Genomic DNA, 21,556 nt, shown 5'->3' on the forward strand with positions numbered 1-21,556 from the left:
GGAAATCATTGGAACTTCCAGTTTGTAGCCAGTTGGTCAGAAGCACAGGTAACCATCTGGGCTTGTGACTGGCAACTGAAGTAGAGGGAAGTCTTATAGAACTGAGCCCTTTCCCTGTGGAATCCGATGCTATCTCTGGGTAGATAGTGTCAGAACTGAACGGAATTGTAGGACACCCAGCTCGTGTCCCGAGCATTGCTTGGATACCACTCTACATATTGGAATTGGGTTCAGAATCCTTAATGCTCTATGTCACATGACATTAGGGAAATTAAAATTAAACAACAATGATATGTCACTACGCACCTAATAGAATGGCTCAAGTCCAGAACACTGATAACACGAAATACTGACAAGGATGCTGAGCAATAGGAACTCTCATTCACTGCTGGTGGGAATGCAAAATGGTATAGACACTTTGGAAGACAATTTGGCTGTTCTTACAAAACTACACATACTCTTACCATATGATCCAGCAATAACGCTTCTTGATATTTACCCAAATGATATTTACCCAAAGGTTATGCTGATATTTACCCAAAGGTTATGTTCACACAAAAATCTGCCTAAGAATGTACACAATAACTTTATTCATAATCACCAAAACCTGGAAGCAACCAAGGATGTCCTTCAGAAGGTGACTGGATAAATATACTGTGGTACATCCACACAATGGAATGGATGCAGTGCTAAAAGTAAATGAGCTATCAAGCCATGAAAAGATATGGAGGGAAATTAAATGCATATTAGTTAGTGAAAGAAGCCAATCTGAAAAGGCTACATACTATATGATTCCAATGATATGACATTCTGGAAAAGGCAAAACTATGGAGACAGTAAAAATATCAGTGGTTTCCAGGGGTTTGGGGTGGAGGAAGGGATGAACAGGTGGAGCACAGAGGATTTTTAGCCTAGTGAAATCACTCTGTATAATACTCTCATGGTGGATAAATGTCATCATATGTTTGTCCAAACCTATAGATCTACACCACCAAAGAATGGACCCTAATGTAAACTATGGACTTTGGGTGATAATGTGTCAATGTAGGTTCATCGATTGTAACAAATGTACCCTCTGGTGGAGGATGTTGAGAATGGGGAAGGCTATGCATGTGTTGGGGCAGGGGGTATATGGGAAGTTTCTGTACTTTTTGCCCAATTTTGCTGTGAACCTAAAACTGCTCTAAAAAATAGTCTATCAAAACAAAACAAATCATAGTACCTTTAGGAAAAGAACAACACCCTAAAGAGTTCAATACAAATTTTAAAGAAACAGCTAAATAAACACTGGAATGATTTTCTCTACTCTCTTTGCCTGTCAAAACTACATATCCTTCAAAGTACAACTTGAACACCACTTTCTCAGTGATGACTTCCCCAACTTCTGGACATACTTAGTCACTCCACTTCCTGCGATCCCATCCTGCTATCACAGTACTAACACCATGTTATAGAGTACGAGTTCTCAAATTTTAGTGAGCATCAGAATCACCTGGGAGAACTTGTTAAAACAGGTTTCTTGTCCCGGCCAAGATCTGAATTTGGAGATTCTGAGTCTGAAGCCTATGAATTTCTGTTTCTAACATCCTCCCAGATGATGCTAATGCTGTTGGTTCGTGGACCACACTTACAGTAGCAGTTATGCTTTTATTCTACACATGGCTGGCTCCCGTAAGACTGAGAGCTCAACAAGGAACCTCATCCAGCACACAGTAGGCACTGAATAAATGTCTTACTCTTTTTTGCTTCTTTTTATCAGCCTCTTCCTGTAAGTTTTGAAGGGCGCTTTGCATGAGCTTCATGTTCAAGTCCTGATCTTCTCTGTATTCCTGCTGAATATGCTCCATCTTCTCTTGGAGGGCTTTTTGCAAAGCAGCCCTTATTTCCTGTTTTGTCTTCTGTTTCTTTAGCCTATCCTGTTCATTCTCAAGTTTCACCTGTGCTTTGTCATTTTCCTATGGCAGAACAATAGTGAAGATACTGTATCAGTACAGTTGGACAAAACAAAGAAGTTAATGCATTTCATTTAAGAGGTGAGAATAAACGGTTTCTTGGAAACACACACTCCTGGGTGAAAAGGTACTATAAGAAATAAAACTTGCCTTTTCTTTGCTGAATCAGCAATACGGCTTTGTGAAATTGCTGTCTGTGTGTGATTATAAAGTAATAAATAGTTGTGGAGTTCAAAATGCAGAAAAGTATAAGGATAAATCACTTTTATTCTTAATACCCATTCACCCGCTACCATTCTCAACGTTTTGGTGTATTGACCTTCCAGACTTTAGTCTTCTATGCACATCTGCACATCTAGATTTGGATACATTATTAACCAGCAATAAGAGTCCAGAAATGGAGATGTCCACATCAGCTAAATACAAAAGTAAATTAAGCATTTTGTTCTTTAAAAGCTCTCCCCCATTCCTCTCATTTTCTTATGTATCTGACCCTCCTGGCTAGCTTAACTGCCTGACTAATCAGTTTTAACTGGGGTACCACTGCTGTTGGGTGCTGTGAGTTTGGTATAAACTGAGGCATTTATCCTCCTGTCAAAGGCATTTGCACTCTCCTGGAGGGATAAGTCCTTGCCCAGCGGGGACAGGAGATGACACATTTATAGTGAGGAGGGATACAATCCCCAATTGACTTGATCTAACTGAGACTCACAACAGCCATGATTGTCACGATTTCTGGCTTGTGAGAGGGAAGTTATATGCTAGACTTTTCCATTAATGTCATGAGAGTAATTCCACACTGAATTGTGAGGGTCAAATGAGACAATAAAAGTAAAAATGCTCTGCAATATTTAAGGGAAAACAATGGATATCAAACATGAAAGCCAGTGGGATAGCAGGCCACACTTTTTATTTATTTATTTATTTTTCATTCATTTATTTATTTGGCTGCACTGGGTCTTAGTTGCCGCGTGCAGGACATTCGTTGCGGCATGCAGGATCTTCAGTTGCGGCATGTAAACTTTTACTTGTGGCATGTGGGATCTAGTTCCCCGACCTGGGATCAAACCTGGGGCCCCTGCAGTGGGAGTGTGGAGTCTTAGCCACTGGACCACCAGGGAAGTTCCAGGCCACACTTTTTAAAAAGTAAGGTTGACTATACCAGGAGGCAGCAATCAGCCAAATCAGACTATGAAGCAGGTAAAGATGGTATGGGGGGAGAACTGCTCAAAATTAAGAGACCTGAAAGCAGTTTACTATGTCTTGGTTTCCCCAGGATAGTTCTGATTTTACACTGTTGCGCTTATGTACTGAATTAAATGCACCCCTTTCAATCTCAAATGTGACCAGATTTGAATAATAAACAGTGATTCATTCTAAAAGAGACTTATAAGAGGACAACAACGTTTGGATCCTGATTTAAATGTCGAATAACTTAGACAGTGATGGAAATTTGATGCTGATTTTAGATGATAGCAATGAATTATTAATTTTTTTAGGTTTGATATTGGCATTGTATAAGAAAATATCCTTAATCATGTTGTTGAGATGCATACTAGAGATGTATTTAAGGGAGAAATGACATGTCTGGGATACACACACACACACACACACACACACACACACACACACATATATTTTTGGCTGCGTCGGGTCTTAGTTGTGGCCCACAGGATCTTTGCTGAGGCACGCGGGATCTTTCATTGCAGCGTGTGGGCTCTTTGTTGTGGTATGCGGGCTTCTCTCTAGTTGTGGCGTGTGGGTTTTCTCTTCTCTAGTTGTGGTGCTTGGGTTCCAGAGCACGTGGGCTCTGTAGTTTGGGGCACGCGGGCTCTAGATGAGGCACACAAGCTCAGTAGTTGTGGCACATGGGCTTAGTTGCCCTGCAGCATGTAGGATCTTAGTTCCCTGACCAGGGATTGAACCTGCGTCCCCTGCATTGTAAGGTGGATTCTTTACCACTGGACCACCAGGGAAGTCCCTGGGACATATTTTAAAACAAAAACAGAAGCGGGTAGAATATAGGAAATCAACATGTCAAAATGCAACAGCTGCTGAAACTGGGAGATCAGTACATGAGTATGATCATTGTACTCTCCACTTCTGTGCATTTGAAAATGTGCATATTATTATTTAATATGACATTACTGTTATAATTATAACAAATGTTATAATTATAACATTAAAAAGGGTGGAAAAACATTCTTGAAATTACAAAATAATAGAGATAAAGAACCCATCAGTGGCTGCCAGGGGTTAGGGTTGAGGGTGGTGATGAAACAAAATTTATATTTTAAGGTAGGATGAAAATGTAAACATAAAATTCTTTCTCTCTCTGTTTGGGCCTCCTCCCTCCCCCTTTACAGTGCAATGTGCATCTTCATTATACATTAACCAGACCTCCTCAAAGATGGGAATGCCTACTTCACGGCAAAGATCAATTCTTTTTTCTTTCTTCTGACGCCAGCAATAGAACTTTATAGAAGATTAATATTCTTTCCCAACTCTGTAAGGGGTCATGGTGACTTACTGCTTGCTTTGTATGTGCTTACCCGGACTGTATCTTTGGTGAACTTATGTAAAATGTCAGTGTGTCATTGTGATGTATGATCCTCTGTCTTGAAAATGTATATGACTGTGCCTTCAACTACTAACAGGTGGAACAATTCTTAGAGCTTCTGAGAGTCTGTCTCTTGTATTATATAATCCTTAGTTTGGCTTGAATAAAATTCTCTTTTCCTTCTTAACTTGATTGTTAATTGAATTTTCTTTGACAGAGGTTATAACAGTAAAGGAGTAGCTGGAAGGAGTTTCTCTGAATGATGGAACAATTCTATATCCTGATTCAGTAGTGATTACATAAATGTAGTGGTTACATATGGTAAAATTTCATAGAACTATACCCCTTCCTCCAAAGAGTGCATGTAAAAGCTGGTGAAATCCAAAGGAGGGTTTTTTAGTTTAGTTAAATAAGGGAGTAACTTTAGTTGAAAGTATTATATAAGTCTTTATAAGTCTCTCTATATAATATTTTGTCATGTAAAGGTACACAGAAACTCTAATATTTTTGGCAACTCCTTGTTAAAGTTATTTCCAAAAAAAATTTTTTTTAAAGTAAGGTAGAAATAGAGATAGCTAGGTGTGCTATAAAAAATAAATATTTTGTCTTTGCCCCTGGTTCCTGGCACATAGCTCCTAACACCCTTGAAATCTCCAAAGTGATAAGATTATCTTTTGTAGCCTAATGAGATGACCAGTGGCTGGACCCCCTAGATAGCTTCAGGATGGGAGATGATAACTAGAAAGACCAAACTATGTGATCAGAGAGTTGGAACTTTAGCTCCACCCCTTGACCTCCAGGGAGGGAAGAGGGGCCAGAGATTGAGTTCAATCACCAATGGTGATTGAATTAATCAATCATGCCCATGTGATGAACCCTCCATAAACTCCCAAATGATGAGGTCCAGAGAGCTTCTGGATTGAACGCATCAAGGTGGTGGGGGCATGGAAGCTCTGTGTACCACCCCACATACCTTCCCCTATGCACCTCTTCCATTTGACCATCTCTGAGTTGTATACCTTACAATAAGCTGGTAATGGTAAGTAAAGCACTTTCCTAAGTTCTATGAGCTGTTTTAGTGAATTACTGAAATTGAGGGGGAGTCATGAGAACCTTGGACTTTGTAGCCAAGCTGGACAGAAGTGTGGGTAACCTAGGGACCCACTACTTGTGATGGGTATCTGAAGTGAGGGCAGTCTTGTGGGACTAAGCCCTTCAACTTACGGAGTCTGACACTAACTCCATATAGTATCAGAACTGAATCAAATTGTAGGACACCTAATCAGTGTCTGCAGAGCATCAGAGTATTGTCTGATGTGAGAAAAAAAACCACACATTTGGTGTCAGAAGTGTTGTGAGTAAAACTGGCTCACTAAGTATCTTACATCAGAGGAGGGGGTATATATAAGGCCATTTGGGGGCCACTATTTTGATTTTCTTAGAGATCTACTAAACTCTTCAAAATAAAACAATATTAAACCCAGAGAAGATTTCTGGGCTCTGCATATACCTTACCTTTGATGTTTCTTATGGTTTCAAATTTCAATACTTGGGATTCTCCAAGAAAATACTACCATCTTCCTAAATTCAGTGGTATTAAAGCATCAGATGTTGAAAGCTTTATATACGTATAAAATTGCTACCTTTTTGAGTGCTTGCACACATTTCCATTGACAACTCTAATTTGTATATACTAGGGGCAGTGATCTTGTAGGAACAAAATTATTGATGCTGGTGGTCTGGGGGGTCACTGTAGCTGTTGTATAAGCACTTTATATAGGATTTGGAAACTATCAATTATCCATATCAAAGAATGGGGGGATGTTGCCAAATTGCCACTAGGCTTCATTGGCACTGCCGATGATTATCCCATTTCATCCTCACAACAAAGACAAGTGTCCTTTGCCTCATTTTGTAGATGAGGAAACTGAATCACAGTAGTGAAGTAACTTGCCCTATACAATGAGATGGCACTGTCAGCTGGGCCTTGAAATCCAAGGCTCTGACCATGGTCTGTTGCTCTGTGAATGAGCCTTGGCCATCAGGCAAACTACAGTAGCAGGCCGGCAAACTGTATTCTAGCCACTGAGTTCATCGTCCTATCACAAGCATTTCAAAAGACCCACCACAAGGCGCGCCTCCTCCTCCTTCAGCCGCCGCGCTGCCTGCCTTTGCGCCTGGATGCTGGTGATCTGGGCATTCAGCCCCAGCCGTGTGTTCTCCACCAGCTCTCTTTGTCTCCTCGCCTCTTTGGCTTCTCGCTTCTCTTTGGCCAGTCGGTCTTCCTCCCAGAGCTTTGAGAACATCTGCTCTTCCACCAGCTTCTGCCTTTTCAGCTCCTCATTAAATGCTATCTGTGCTTTCCGATCCTTGCTCACTGCCTTCTGATGGATACAGGACAACTCAACACGGAGCTCCTCACAGCGTTCCCTGAAAGGACAATTTTAAAAAGAAACCCAGCCTTTCATAAGACATTGGTCTCTGTAGGCACAAATCTGCACAGTCAGACACTGAAGTAAGAAAGTTAAAGACCTGGATGTAGGCCATCTGAACACCGGAAACACATGAGGGAGCAGCAAGGAGGCAGGCACCATGATGCCACAGACAAAGCACAGGCACTGGAGTCAAGCAGAACAGGCTTTGAAATCTGGTTTTGATATTTCCTATGTGACCTTAGATCAAAAACTCGATCTATCTGAGCCTGTTTCTATATCTGTGAAAGAACTGACTTTCAAGGTTCTGGTAAGAATCAGAGCTAGATGGACATAAATACCTAGTAGGTAACAGGAACTCAGTAAATGGCAACTACTATTATTACTATAGAGGAAATAGAAGAGGGATGAGTCCCTGCAACATTACAAGTAGATTAAGGCTTTGGTAGAAAGAGACCCTGCACGTACATCCAAGAAAAGACCCAAGGATAGAGTTAGCATATCATGGTGATGTTTCCCCATTGCATCTAGATTCCTGGCAGGGCATACATCCACTGAAGGGGTTTCTGCTAGAGTTGAGAAAACAGCCCTCTTGTTGCCTTTTTACAACCAGGCTTGTGTCACCATTCAAGAAGAAATGCTATCTCAGTAAGTGTTTGGACCTCATCCTTTCTTTCAGCCTCAGTAATTTAAATTTCTTCAAATGTTCTTGACTGAGCCCATTTTTAATTTAAGAGCTGTGAAATTATTTAGGAATATTTTCAAAACCCTACTCTCCTCTTCCTCCCTACCCCCTCCCAGACCAGACTTGTTAAATCAGAATGTTTAACACATCTGTACTTTTTAAAAGCTCCTCAGATGGTTCTGACATATAGCCAAGTTTGAGAACCTGTGATGGAAGGCAATGTTTTTTATAAACATCAAGTCTTCCTGGTTTCTAAATCAAATTCTACACCAAGAAGCTAAAGTTTGGAGAATAGGCTCAATAAAGAACTTTTAAAGAAATTTGAGTTGTTAAGACTGAAAGAAAAGATGAGGTCTAAGCTCTTATTGCAAGAGTGGTCAATTTCACACAAAATGAAACCCCCAAAATACATTTTAACATTTAAAAAAACGAATTCAGCTGTCTGAAATTCATCACTGAAATTCTCAGAATTGGCCATGATAACTTATTAAAGTCCTTCCCAATCCTATGATTCATACTCTAACAAAGGTATTCAATTAATGGAAATCTAAAGCCTAAGGATAGTAAGTATGGCTTATATTTTTAAATTTTTATTTAAAATCAACTCTTTCTTCCTAAGTATAAAACTAATACATGTTCATTGCAGAAAAACTAGAAAATATAGAAAAGTATGAAGACACTAAAAATAACACGTAATCCTACTATCAGGAGATAATCACTATTAGCATGTTAATATATTTCTTTCCAGTCTTATGTATGTGCATTTTTACTAGAACTGGAGTTATTCTGCATATCTATATCTCCTTGTATGTTAATTTTTCCACCTACCATTATATTGGGAATGCTTCCTCATGAAATATTCTTTAAAACAATTCCTAACCTTAGAACTTTATTACAGTTTACTAAGCTGCATAACAGAGGTTACAGCCTATAAATATATCACAGTTTACTTAAACATTCCCCTATTTGATGAACATATAGGTTATGTCTAACTTTTATTACAATGTTGCAATGAACATTGTTTCTGTAGCTGTTTCTGTTTATTGCTAATGACTTTCTTAAGGTAATTCCTTCCTTAATATGAAATCTAAGAGTACAAAGACATTCTTAAGGCAGTTGATGATGCATGCTGCCAAGAATGCCAGAATTAACACATTATTGACCAGAGATGTATTAATACGTCTTTTGTTACCCGAACATTATCGACCAGAGACGTATCAATATGGTTTTAGAGAGTGATACAATTAACATCACCATGCGAAGTTGTTAGAGCTTAAAATTGATCACAACTTATGATTGTCATTATCATTCACATTTTGCTCAGTTAGGTTTTTGTACCAACCCTGTGTGTATTATAAATGCAAGTTTATTATCATAAAATGTTCAAAAATAATGCATTGCGAAATTTTGAGTCAAGAAGAATTTTTCAGTGAATTTTATGCAGATACTTACTCTGATTGTCTGAGTGACATATATGCTAGTGTCTCAGAAGATGGTAGTTCTTCAGAATACAGTTCTGATTCAGACGATGTGAATATTAGACCAACAAAAAGACAAAAAACCTTAGTGATTGATTCTGATACAGAAAGTGAAAATGAAACTCACGGTGCTGGAGAATGCTCCTTTGCTTCTACAGAAGAGTGAACTGAGGACAACATTTCATAACAAAAATTAGAAGACTTTAGAGGTGTGTCAGGTATAACGATTGAATGTAATAACCCGCAAAGTATTAGCAAAATAACAGAATTAATTTTTGGTAATGACTTTTTCAAGTTGGTCGCTTCTCAAACAAACTTGTATCACCAACAGAATGAAAAATCATATAAAAAGTATGATAAGGCTTTAAAATGGACTGATGTAACCAATAGTGACATGAAGAAGTTTCTTGGATTAAAAATTTTGATGGGACAAATAAGAAAGTCACACTGGAAAGAATAGTCGATTGATCCCTTACTTGAAACCTATTTTTCCAAAGATTATGACCAGAAGAAGGTTCGAACAAATAATGACATTTCTTCACTTTAACGATAACTTGGAAATTCCACTTCCTGCAGACAGAATTTCAAAAGTTAAAGCTCTTTTGGATTATTTTCTACCAAAATTTCAATTGATCTATATACTCAAACAAGAGCTATCACTTGATGAGGCAATGATAAAGTGGAGAGGACGACTCAGATTCAAAACCTATAATCCCGGAAAACTTACAAAATATGGAATTTCGGTCAGGATGGTTAGCAAAAGTGAAACCGGATATATATGCAACCTTGAGATTTACATGGGTGAAGAAAAGAAACTTCAAGAAACGGTTTCAGTCCTACAACCTTATCTTAGTTCATGGCACCATATTTACCAAGACAATTATTACAACAGTGTGTCCACATCTGAAATACTGTTGAAAAATAAAACCAGAGTTTGTGGGACCATAAGAGATAATTGTGGTCTACCAAACCAATTAAAGGATAAATCTAAAAATCTACAGAGGGGAGAAATGACATTCTTATGAAAGGGAGAAGTGATTCTTCTTATATGGAAAGACAAGAGGTTAGTCCGCATGGTGACAGTTATTCATGACGCCTCCATAGCATCTACAGGAAAGGAAGACAGGAGGAGTGGCCATCAGATAACTAAGCCCACTTGTCTAATAGAGTATAATAAATATAGAAGGAGTTGATCGATCTGATCAATGCCTGGAAAACTTCAATATCCTCTGGAAAACTCAAAAATGGTATAAGAAAGTGGGTTTCTATTTGAGTAATTGCGGTTTATTCAATGTGTTTAAAATTAATTGTAGCTTTAATGCACAGAATAAAATGACTTACAAGCAACTTTTGTTAGCAATAGTTAGAGAATGGGTAACTGACCATTCTGGTGAATGTAGTGGTAGTCCCGCACCTGGTCCTTCTTGTGGCGTTTCTAAAAGAGTCCCCCGCAAAGATCCACCTTGTCAACTATCAAGTAAAATAAAATAACGTATTCTAGAGGAAATAATATCCACAGGACTAAAAAAAAAAAATGTCACCAGAAAGTGTAGAGTCTGCTCTTCCAGGGGAAAGTGCAGTGAAACATGGTATATTTGTAATAGATGTTTTGTTCCCCCACACAGAGGTGCCTGCTAGGGTCTATCACACTCTAACGAAATATTAGAATGCTTTCGTAAGACATGTACAAAGTTTCAAATAAATACATTAAGTGCAAAAAAAGTTGTTGATATTTACTCAAACGTGGGTGTTTCAATATTCACTTACAAAACAAATCTTTGGCCACAGGCATTAGTTTATGCAAAAATCCCCCAGTCAATAATGTGTTAACACTGCATGAATGAGCTCGTATCATAAACACTTCTTTAGATCAGTAGGTTTTCAAGCTTTTTTGATTATGTATGTCTTTCAGTAAAAAAACTTCTAAGCACCCACAACATTGTTTATAAATTATATGAGGTTATTAATATGTAACTATATCATATAAATTATTTATATGCAAAAATTAAAATAGATGAGCTAAAAAACATCAAATAGAATATCTATCTATTTTAATGATAATAATCATTAATAAGAGGAAAACATTTTGTCAGTGCTTCACATGGCACTTTCACACATAAAATCTGATTTCACCCTCATAAGTGCCTTGTAACTTAGATGGGGCAGCAAGTATTATCCCCATTTTAAAGTTAAAGAAATCGAAACCTGGCACTTCCCTGGTGGTCCAGGGGTTAAGACTCCACACTCCCAATGCAGGGGATCCGGGTTCAATCCCTGGTCAGGGAACTAGATCCCGCATGCCGCAACTAAAAGATCCCACGTGCTGCAACTAAAGATCCCGCATGTGGCAATGAAAATACCACATGCCACAACTAAGACCTGGTGCAGCCAAATAAATAAATAAATATTTTTTTAAAAAGACGGATTTCCCTGGTGGTGCAGTGGTTAAGAATCCGCCTGCCAATGCAGGGGACACAGGTTCGAGCCCTGGTCTGGGAACATCCTACATGCTGCAGATCAACTAAGCCTATGTGCCACAACTATTGAGCCTGCACTCTAGAGCCTTGAGCCACAACTACTGAGCCCGTGTGCCATAACTACTGAAGCCCGTGGACCTAGAGCCCATGCTCTGCCACAAGAGAAGCCATCGCAATGAGAAGCACATGCACTGCAATGAAGAGTAGCCCTCACTCACCGCAACTAGAGAAAGCCTGCGCACAGCAACGAAGACCCAACGCAGCCAAAAATAAATAAATAAAAAATAGTAATAAAAGAAAAGAAAGAAAGAAATAGAAACTCAGGGAGCCTAAGTATCTTTCCAAGCCACAGACCCAGGAGTAGTAATATTATTAGCAACAGTTATTAAGTGCTTATTATTTGCCAGGCACTGTTCTAAGCACTTTACATATTTGAACTCTTATGATCTTCATAACAACCAGTCTTGCAACAAACACTATTGTAAGCTAATTATTCTTATTATTTTATCCCCAGTTTACAGATGAGGAAATGAAGGCACAGAGCTGTTAAATATCTTACGTAATTTCATACATTCAATATGTAGTAGAGCAGGGACTGAATACCTGGCAGTCTGGTCCTGGAGTTCCTTGGTACTTCATTATATCATCAAGTGTTCTGACCACACATCCTAGGATATTCATTTAATAAAAACACCACAAAATACTAAAAAGCCAAAAAATTCCTTCCTTAATCTGGGGTCCAATCACTGTGTACAAATATAGGACATTTAAAAAGAAGTCTGGGGCACAGAGGGAACATACCTCAACATAATAAAGGCCATGTATGACAAACCCACAGCTAACATCATACTTAACAGTGAAAAACTGAAAGCATTTCCACTAAGCTCAGGAATAAGACAAGAGTGCCCACTCTCACCACTTTTATTCAACAGTTTGGAAGTCCTAGGCACAGCAATCAGAGAAGTAAAAGAAATAAAAGGAATTCTAATTGGAAACAAAGAAGTAAAACTGTTTGCAGATGACATGATACTATACATAGAAAAATCCTACAGACACCACCAGAAAACTACTAGAGCTCATTGGTGAATTTGGTAAAGTTGCAGGATACAAAATAAATATACAGAAATATGCTGCATTTCTATACACTAACAGCAAATTATCATAAAGAGAAATTAAGGAAACAATCTCATTTACCATCACATCAAAAAGAATAAAATACCTAGGAATAAACCTACCTAAGGAGGTAAAAGACCTGTACTTGGAACACTAAAAGACTCTAATGAATGGAATTGAAGATGACAAAATGAAATGGAAAGATACACTGTGTTCTTGGATTGGAAGAATTAATATTGTTAAAAAAGGATCATACCACACCCAAGGCAATCTACAAATGCAATGCAACCCCTATCAAAATACCAATGGCATCTTTCACAGAAATAGAACAAATAATTTTAAAATCTGTATGGAAACACAAAAGACCCCAAATAGCTAAAGCAATCTTGAGAAAGAATAATACAGCTGGAGAAACCATGCTCCCTTTCTTCAGACTATACCACAAAGCTACAGTAATCACAACTGTATGGTGCTGGCACAAAAACAGACACACAGATCAATGGAACAGAATAGAGAGCCCAGAAATAAACCCATGAACTTATGGTAAATTAATCTATGATAAAGGAGGCAAGAATATACAATGGAGAAAATATAGTCCCTTCAATAAGTGTTGGGAAAACTGGACAGCTACATGTAGAATAATGAAATCAGAACATTCTCTAACAACATATATAAAAGTAAGCTCAAAATGGATTAAAGATCTAAATGTAAGACCGAATACCATAAAACTCCTAGAGGAAAACATAGACAGAAGACTCTTTGACATAAACCATAGCAATACTTTTTTGGATCTGCCTCCTTAAACAAGGGAAATAAAAGCAAAAATAAACAAATGGGACCTAATTAAACTTAAAAGCTTTTGCATAGCAAAATAAACAATCGACAAAATGAAAAGACAACCTACTGAATGGGAGAAAATATTTGCAAATGATATGACTGATAAGGGGTTAATATCCAACATATATAAACAGTTCATACAACTTAACATCAAAAGAAAAGAAAAAAAAAACCCGATTAAAAAATGGGCAGAAGAACTGAAGACATTTCTCCAAAGAGGATATGCAAATGGCCAAAAAGCACATGAAAAGATGCTCAGCATGGTTAATCATCAGGGAAATGCAAATCAAAACCACAATGAGGGGATTCCCTGGTGGTCCAGTGGCTAGCACTCCATGCTTTCACTGCTGGGGGCCCAGGCTCAATCCCTGGTTGGAGAATTAACATCCCATGATGCACGAGGCATGGCCAAAAAAAATGAAAGAAACAAAACCACAATGAGATATCACCTTGCACCTGTCAGAATGGCTATCGTCGGGGGAGACCTTCAAGCTGGCAGAGGATTAAGACGTGGAGATCACCTTCCTCCCCACAAATACATCAGAAATACATCTACATGTGGAACAACTCCTACAGAACACGTACTGAACACTGGCAGAAGACCTCAGACCTCCCCAAAGGCAAGAAACTCCCCACGTACCTGGGTAGGGCAAAAGAAAGAAGAAAAAACAGACAAAAGAATAGGAAGAGGACCTGCACCTCTAGGAGGGAGCTGTGAAGGGGGAAAAGTTTCCACACACTAGGAAGCCCCTTCACTGGTGGATACAGGTGGCAGAGGCTGGAAGCTTCAGAGCCAGGGAGGAGAGTGCAGCAACAGGGGTGCAGAGGGCAAAGCGGAGAGATTCCCACACAGAAGATCAGTGCCGACCAGCACTCACCACCCTGAGAAGCTTGTCTGCTCACTCGCCAGGGTGGGTGCAGGCTGGGAGCTGAGGTTTGGGCTTCGGAGGTCGGATCCCAGTGAGAGGACTGGGGTTGGCTGCGTGAACACTGCCTGAAGGGGCTAGTGCACCACAGCTAGCCGAGAGGGAGTCCGGGAAAAAGTCTGGAACTGCCTAAGAGGCAAGAGACCATTGTTTCGGGGTGCATGAGGAGAGGGGATTCAGAGCACCGCCTAAACGAGTTCCAGAGACAGGCGCGAGCTGTGGCTATCAGCGCGGACCCCAGAGACGGGCATAAATTGCTAAGGCTGCTACTGCAGCCACCAAGAAGCCTGTGTGCAAGCACAGGTCACTATCTACACCTCCCATCCTGGGAGCCTGTGCAGCCCACCACAGCCAGGGTCCCGTGATTCAGGGACAACTTCTCCGGGAGAACACACGGTGTACCTCAGGCTGTTGCAACGTCACGACAGCCTCTGCCGCTGCAGGCTTGCCCCGCATTCCGTAACCCTCCCTCCCCCCGGCCTCAGTGAGCCAGAGCCCCCGAATCAGCTGCTACTTCAACCCTGTCCTGTCTGGGTGCAGAACAGACGCCCTCAGGCAACCTACACACAGAGGCGGGGCCAAATCCAAAGCTGAACCCCAGGAGCTGTGCGAATGAAGAAGAGAAAGGGAAATTTCTCCTAGCAGCCTCAGGAGCAGCGGATTAAACCTCCACAATCAACTTGATGTACCCTGCATCTGTGGAATACCTGAATAGACAACGAACCATCCCAAAATTGAGGCGGTGGACTTTGGGAGAAACTGTAGACTTGCAGTTTGCTTCCTGCATGTAATTCGTTTCTGGTTTTATGTTTACCTTAGTTTAGTATTTAGAGTTTATTATTATTGGTAGGTTTGTTTATTGATTTGGTTGCTTGCTTCCTTCTATATATATATATATATATATATATACACATATATATTTCCCCTTTCTCTTTTTGTGAGTGTGTATGTGTATGCTTCTATCTGTGATTTTTGTCTGCATAGCTTTGCTTTTACCATTTGTCCTAGGGTTCCGTCTGTCCCTTTTTTCTTTTAGTATAGTTTTTAGCACTTTTTATCATTGGTGGATTTGTTTTTTAGTTTGGTTGCTCTCTTCTTTCTTTTTTTAAATTACTTTATAATTTTTAATAATTTAAAAAAAATTTATTTTAATAACTTTATTTCCTCCCTCCCTCCCTCCCTCCCTCCCTCCCTCTCTCTCTCTCCCTCTCTCTCTCTCTCTCTCTCTCTCCCTTTCTTTTTTTCTTTCTTTCTTTCTTTCGTTTTTTCTCCCTTTTCTTCTCAGCCATGTGGTTCACAGGGTCTTGGTGCTCTGGCCAGGTGTCAGGCCTGTGCCTCTGAGGTGGGAGAGCCAAGTTCAGGACATTGGTCCACCAGAGACCTCCTGGCTTCACGTAATATCAAACAGCAAAAGCTCTCCCAGAGATCTCCATCTCAATGCTAAGACCCAGCTCCATCAAATGACCAGCAAGCTACAGAGCTAGACACCTTATGCCAAACAACTAGCAAGACAGGAACACAACCCCACCCATTAGCAGACAGGCTGCCTAAAATCATACTAAGTTCACAGACGACCCAAAACACACCACCAGATGCAGTCCTGCCCACCAGAAAGACAAGATCCAGGCTCATCCACCAGACCACAGGCACTAGTCCCCTCCACCAAGAAGCCTACACAACCGACTGAACCAACCTTAGCCACTGAGGGCAGACAACAAAAACAACAGGAACAACAAACCTGCAGCCTATGTAAAGGAGACACAAAAACACAGTAAGTCAAGCAAAATAAGAAGACAGAGAAACACACAGCAGATAAAGGAGCAAGGTAAAAATCCACCAGACCAAAAAAATGAAGAGAAAATGGGCAGTCTACCTGAAAAAGAATTCAGAGTAATGATAATAAAGATTATCCAAAATCTTGGAAATACAAGGAGTAAATACAAGAAACGTTTAAGAAGGACCTAGAAGAAATAAAGATCAAACAAACAATGATGAACAACACAATAAATGAAATTAAAAATTCTCTAGAAGGAATCAATAGCAGAATAATTGAGGCAGAAGAATGGATAAGTAACCTGGAAGATAAAAATAGTGGAAATAACTAACGCAGAGCAGAATAAAAAAAAAAAATGAAAACAACTGAGGACAGTCTCAGAGACCTCTGGGACAACATTAAATGCCCCAACATTCAAATTATAGGGGTCCCAGAAGAAGAAGAGAAAAAGAAAGGGACTGAGAAAATATTTGAAGAGATTATAGTTGAAAACTTCCCTATATGGGAAAGGAAATAGTTAATCAAGTCCAGGAAGCGCAGAGAGTCCCATACAGGATAATTCCAGGGGGAAACATGCTAAGACACATATTAATCAAACTATCAAAAATTAAATAAAAAGAAAAAACATTAAAAAGAGCAAGGGAAAAGCAACAAATAACATACAAAGGAATCCCTATAAGGATAACACCTGATCTATCAGCAGAAACTCTACAAGCCAGAAGGCACAGGCAGGACATATTCAAAGTGATGAAAGGGAAAAACCTACAACCAAGATTACTCTATCCAGCTAGAATATGATTCAGATTTGACGGAGAAATTAAAACCTTTACAGACAATCAAACACCAAGAGAATTCAGCACCATCAAACCAGCTTTACAACACATGCTAAAGGAACTTCTCTAAGCAGGAAACACAAAAGAAGGAAAAGATCTACAATAATAAACCCGAAACAATTAACAAAATGGTAACAGGAACATACATATCGATAACTAACTTAAATGTAAATGGATTAAATGCTCCAATCAAAAGACACAGACTGGCTGAATGGATACCAAAGAACACCCATATATAGGTTTTCTACAGAGACTCACTTAAGACCTAGCGACACATACAGACTGAAAGTGAGGGGATGGATAAAGATATTCCATGCAAAAGGAAATCAAAAGAAAGCTGGAGTAGCAATTCTCATATCAGACAAAATAGACTTTAAAATAAAGACTATTACAAGAGACAAAGAAGGACACTACATAATAATTAAGGGATCAATCCAAGAAGATATAACAATTGTAAATATTTGTGCACCCAACATAGGAGCACCTCAATACATAAGGCAAATGTTAACAGCCATAAAAGGGGAAATCGACAGTAACACAATCATAATACGGGATTTTAACACCCCACTTTCACCAATGGACACATCAGCCAAAATGAAAATAAACAAGGAAACACAAGCTTTAAATGATACATTAAACAGATGGACTTAATTGATATTTTATAGGACATTCCAGCCAAAAACAACAGAATACATTGTCTTCTCAAGTGCTCATGGAACATTCTCCAGGATAGATCATATTGTGGGTCACAAATCAACCCTTGGTAAATTTTAAAAAACTGAAATAGTATAAAGTATCATTTCTGACCACAACGCTATGAGACTAAATATCAGTTACAGAAAAAAATCTGTAAAAACTAAAAACACACGGAGGCTAAACAATACACTACTAAATAACCAAGAGATCACTGAAGAAATCAAAGAGGAAATCAAAAAATACCTAGAAACAAATGACAATGAAAACACGATGACCCAAAACCTAGGGGAGGCAGCAAAATCAATTCTAAGAGGGAAGTTTATAGCAATACAATCCTACCTTAAGAAACAAGAAACACCTCAAATAAACAACGTAACTTTACACTTAAAGCAGTTAGAGAAAGAAGAACAATAAAACCCCAAAGTCAGGAGAAAGAAAGAAATCATAAAGATCAGAACAGAAATAAATGAAATAGAAAAGAAGGAGACGATCTCAAAGATCAATAAAACTAAAAGCTGGTTCTTTGAGAAGATAAACAAAATTGATAAAATATTAGCCAGACTCATCAACAAAAAAAGGGACAAGACTCAAATCAACAGAATTAGAAATGAAAAAGGAGAAGTAACAACTGACACTGCAGAAATACAAAGGATCATGAGAGATTACTACAAGCAACCATATGCGGATAATATGGACAACCTGGAAGACATGGACACATTCTTAGAAAAGCACAACCTTCCGAAACTGAACCAGGAATAAATAGAAAATGTGAACAGACCAAACACAAGCACTGAAATTGAAACTGTGATTAAAAATCTTCCAAAAAACAAAAGCCGAGGACTAGATGGCTTCACAGGCAAATTCTATCCAACACTTAGAGAAGAGCTAACACCTATCCTTCTCAAACTCTTCCAAAAAAATGCAGAGGAAGGAACACTCCCAAACTCATTCTATGATGCCACAATCACCCTGATACCAAAATCAGACAAAGATACTACAAAAAAAGAAAATTACAGACCAATATCACTGATGAACATAGATGCAAAAATCCTCAACAAAATACTAGCAAACAGAATCCAACAGCACATTAAAAGGATCATACACCATGATCAAGTGGGGTTTATTCCAGGAATGCAAGGATTCTTCAATATGATAAATCATATTAACAAATTGAAGGAGAAAAACCATATGATCCTCTCAATACATGCAGAAAAATCTTTCAACAAAATTCAACACCCATTTATGATAAAAACCCTCCAGAAAGTCGGCACAGAGGGAACTTACCTCAACATAATAAAGGCCATGTATGACAAACCCACAGCCAACATTCTTCTCAATGGTGAAAAACTGAAACCATTTACTCTAAGATCAGAAACAAGACAAGTTTGTCCACTCTCACCGCTATTATTCAATACAGTTTTGGAAGTTTTAGCCACAGGAATCAGAGAAGAGAAACAAATAAAAGGAATCCAAATCGGAAAAGAAGAAGTAAAGCTGTCACTGTTTGCAGGTGACATGATACTCTACATAGAACATCCTAAAGATGCTACCAGAAAACTACTAGAGCTCATCAATGAATTTGGTAAAGTAGCAGGATACAAAATTAATGCACAGAAATCTCTGGCATTCCTATACACTAATGATGAAAAATCTGAAAGTGAAATTAAGAAAACACTCCCATTTATCATTGCAACGAAAAGAATAAAATATCTAGGAATAAACCTACCTAAGGAGACAAAAGACCTGTATGCAGAAAATTATAAGACAATTATGAAAGAAATTAATGATGATACAAATAGATGGAGAGATATACCATGTTCTTGGATTGGAAGAATCAACATTGTGCAAATGACTCTAGTACCCAAAGCAATCTATAGATTCAATGCAATCCCTATCAAACTACCACTGGCATTTTTCACAGAGCTAGAACAAAAATTTCACAATTTGTATGGAAACACAAAAGACCCCGAATAGCCAAAGCAATCTTGTAAAGAAAAATGGAGCTGGAGGAATCAGGCTCCCTGACTTCAGACTATACTACAAAGCTACAGTAATCAAAAGTATGGTACTGGCACAAAAAAAGAAATATAGATCAATGGAACAGGATAGAAACCCAATGATAAAGCCACACACATATGGTCACCTTATCTTGATAAAGGAGGCAAGAATATACAGTGGAGAAAAGACAGCCTCTTCAATAAGTGGTGCTGGCAAAACTGGGCAGGTCCATGTAAAAGTATGAAATTAGAACATTCTCTAAAACTGTACACAAAAATAAACTCAAAATGGATTAAAGACCTAAATGTAAGGCCAGACACTATCAAACTCTTAGAGGAAAACATAGGCAGAACACTCTGTGACATAAATCACAGCAAGATCCATTTTGACCCACCTCCTAGAGAAATGTAAATAAAAACAAAAATAAACAAATGGGACCTAATGAAACATAAAAGCTTTTGCACAGCAAAGGAAAACATAAACAAGACCTAAAGACAACCCTCAGAATGGGAGAAAATATTTGCAAATGAAGCAACTGACAAAGGATTAATCTCCAAGATTTACAAGCAGCTCATGCAGCTCAATAACAAAAAAACAAACAACCCAATCCAAAAATGGGCAGAAGACCTAAATAGACATTTCTCCAAAGAAGATATACAGATTGCCAACAAACTCATGAAAGAATGCTCAACATCACTAATCATTAGAGAAATGCAAATCAAAACTACATTGAGGTATCACCTCACACCGGTCAGAATGGCCATCATCAAAAAATCTGCAAACAATAAATGCTGGATAGGGTGTGGGGAAAAGGGAACCCTCTTGCACTGTTGGTGGGAATGTAAATTGATACAGCCACTATGGAGAACAGTATGGAGGGTCCTTAAAAAACTAAGAATAGAACTACCATACGACCCAGGCATCCCACTTCTGGGCATATACCCTGAGAAAACCATAATTCAAAAAGAGTCATGTACCAAAATGTTCATTGCAGCTCTGTTTACAATAGCCAGGACATGGAAGCAAACTAACTGTCCATCAACAGATGAATGGATAAATGTGGCACATATATACAATGGCATATTACTCAGCCATAAAAAGAAACGAAATTGAGATATTTGTAGTGAGGTGGATGGACGTAGAGTCTGTCATACAGAGTGAAGTAAGTCAGAAGGAGAAAGACAAATACCGTATGCTAACACATATATATGTAATCTAAAAAAGAAAATGGTTCCGAAGAAACTAGTGGCAGGACAAGAATAAAGATGCAGACGTAGAGAATGGAGTTGAGGACACGGGGAGGGGGAAGGGTAAGCTGGGACGAAATGAGAGAGTGGCATGGACATATATACACTACCAAATGTAAAATAGATAGTTAGTGGGAAGCAGCTGCATAGCACAGGAGATTAGCTCAGTGCTTTGTGACCACCTAGAGGGGTGGGATAGGGAGGGTGGGAGGGAGATGCAAGAGGGGGGGATATAGGGATATATGTATACGTATAGCTGATTCAGTTTCTTATAAAGCAGAAACTAACACAACATTGTAAAGCAATTATACTCCAATAAAGATGTTAAAAAAAAAAGAATGGCTATCATCAAAAAGAACATAAATAACAATGTTGGCAAGGATGTTGCACTATTGGTAGCAATGTAAATTAGTGCAGCCACTTTGGAAAACAGCATGAAGGTTTCTCTAAAAAGTAAAAACAGAACTACCATATGACCCAGCAATTCCAGTCCTGGGTACATATCCAAAAATAAAAAAACAAACACTAATTCAGAAAGACACACACAC

General features: G+C 38.8%; 1 protein-coding gene across 1 annotated transcript in view; it reads right to left on the reverse strand.

Annotated features, from left to right (window-relative positions):
• CFAP53 (cilia and flagella associated protein 53) overlaps positions 1–21,556 on the reverse strand; it is a 65,287-nt gene that overhangs the window by 29,973 nt on the left and 13,758 nt on the right. Inside the window, exons 4-5 of the mRNA XM_060029071.1 lie at positions 6,639–6,942; positions 1,737–1,955 (exon numbers count right to left, since the gene is read on the reverse strand). Coding sequence (XP_059885054.1) covers positions 1,737–1,955; positions 6,639–6,942 — 523 coding nt within the window. The remainder of the gene's footprint in view (positions 1–1,736; positions 1,956–6,638; positions 6,943–21,556) is intronic.

Source organism: Delphinus delphis, chromosome 13, assembly GCF_949987515.2.
Source record: "Delphinus delphis chromosome 13, mDelDel1.2, whole genome shotgun sequence".
Taxonomy (NCBI): domain Eukaryota; kingdom Metazoa; phylum Chordata; class Mammalia; order Artiodactyla; family Delphinidae; genus Delphinus; species Delphinus delphis.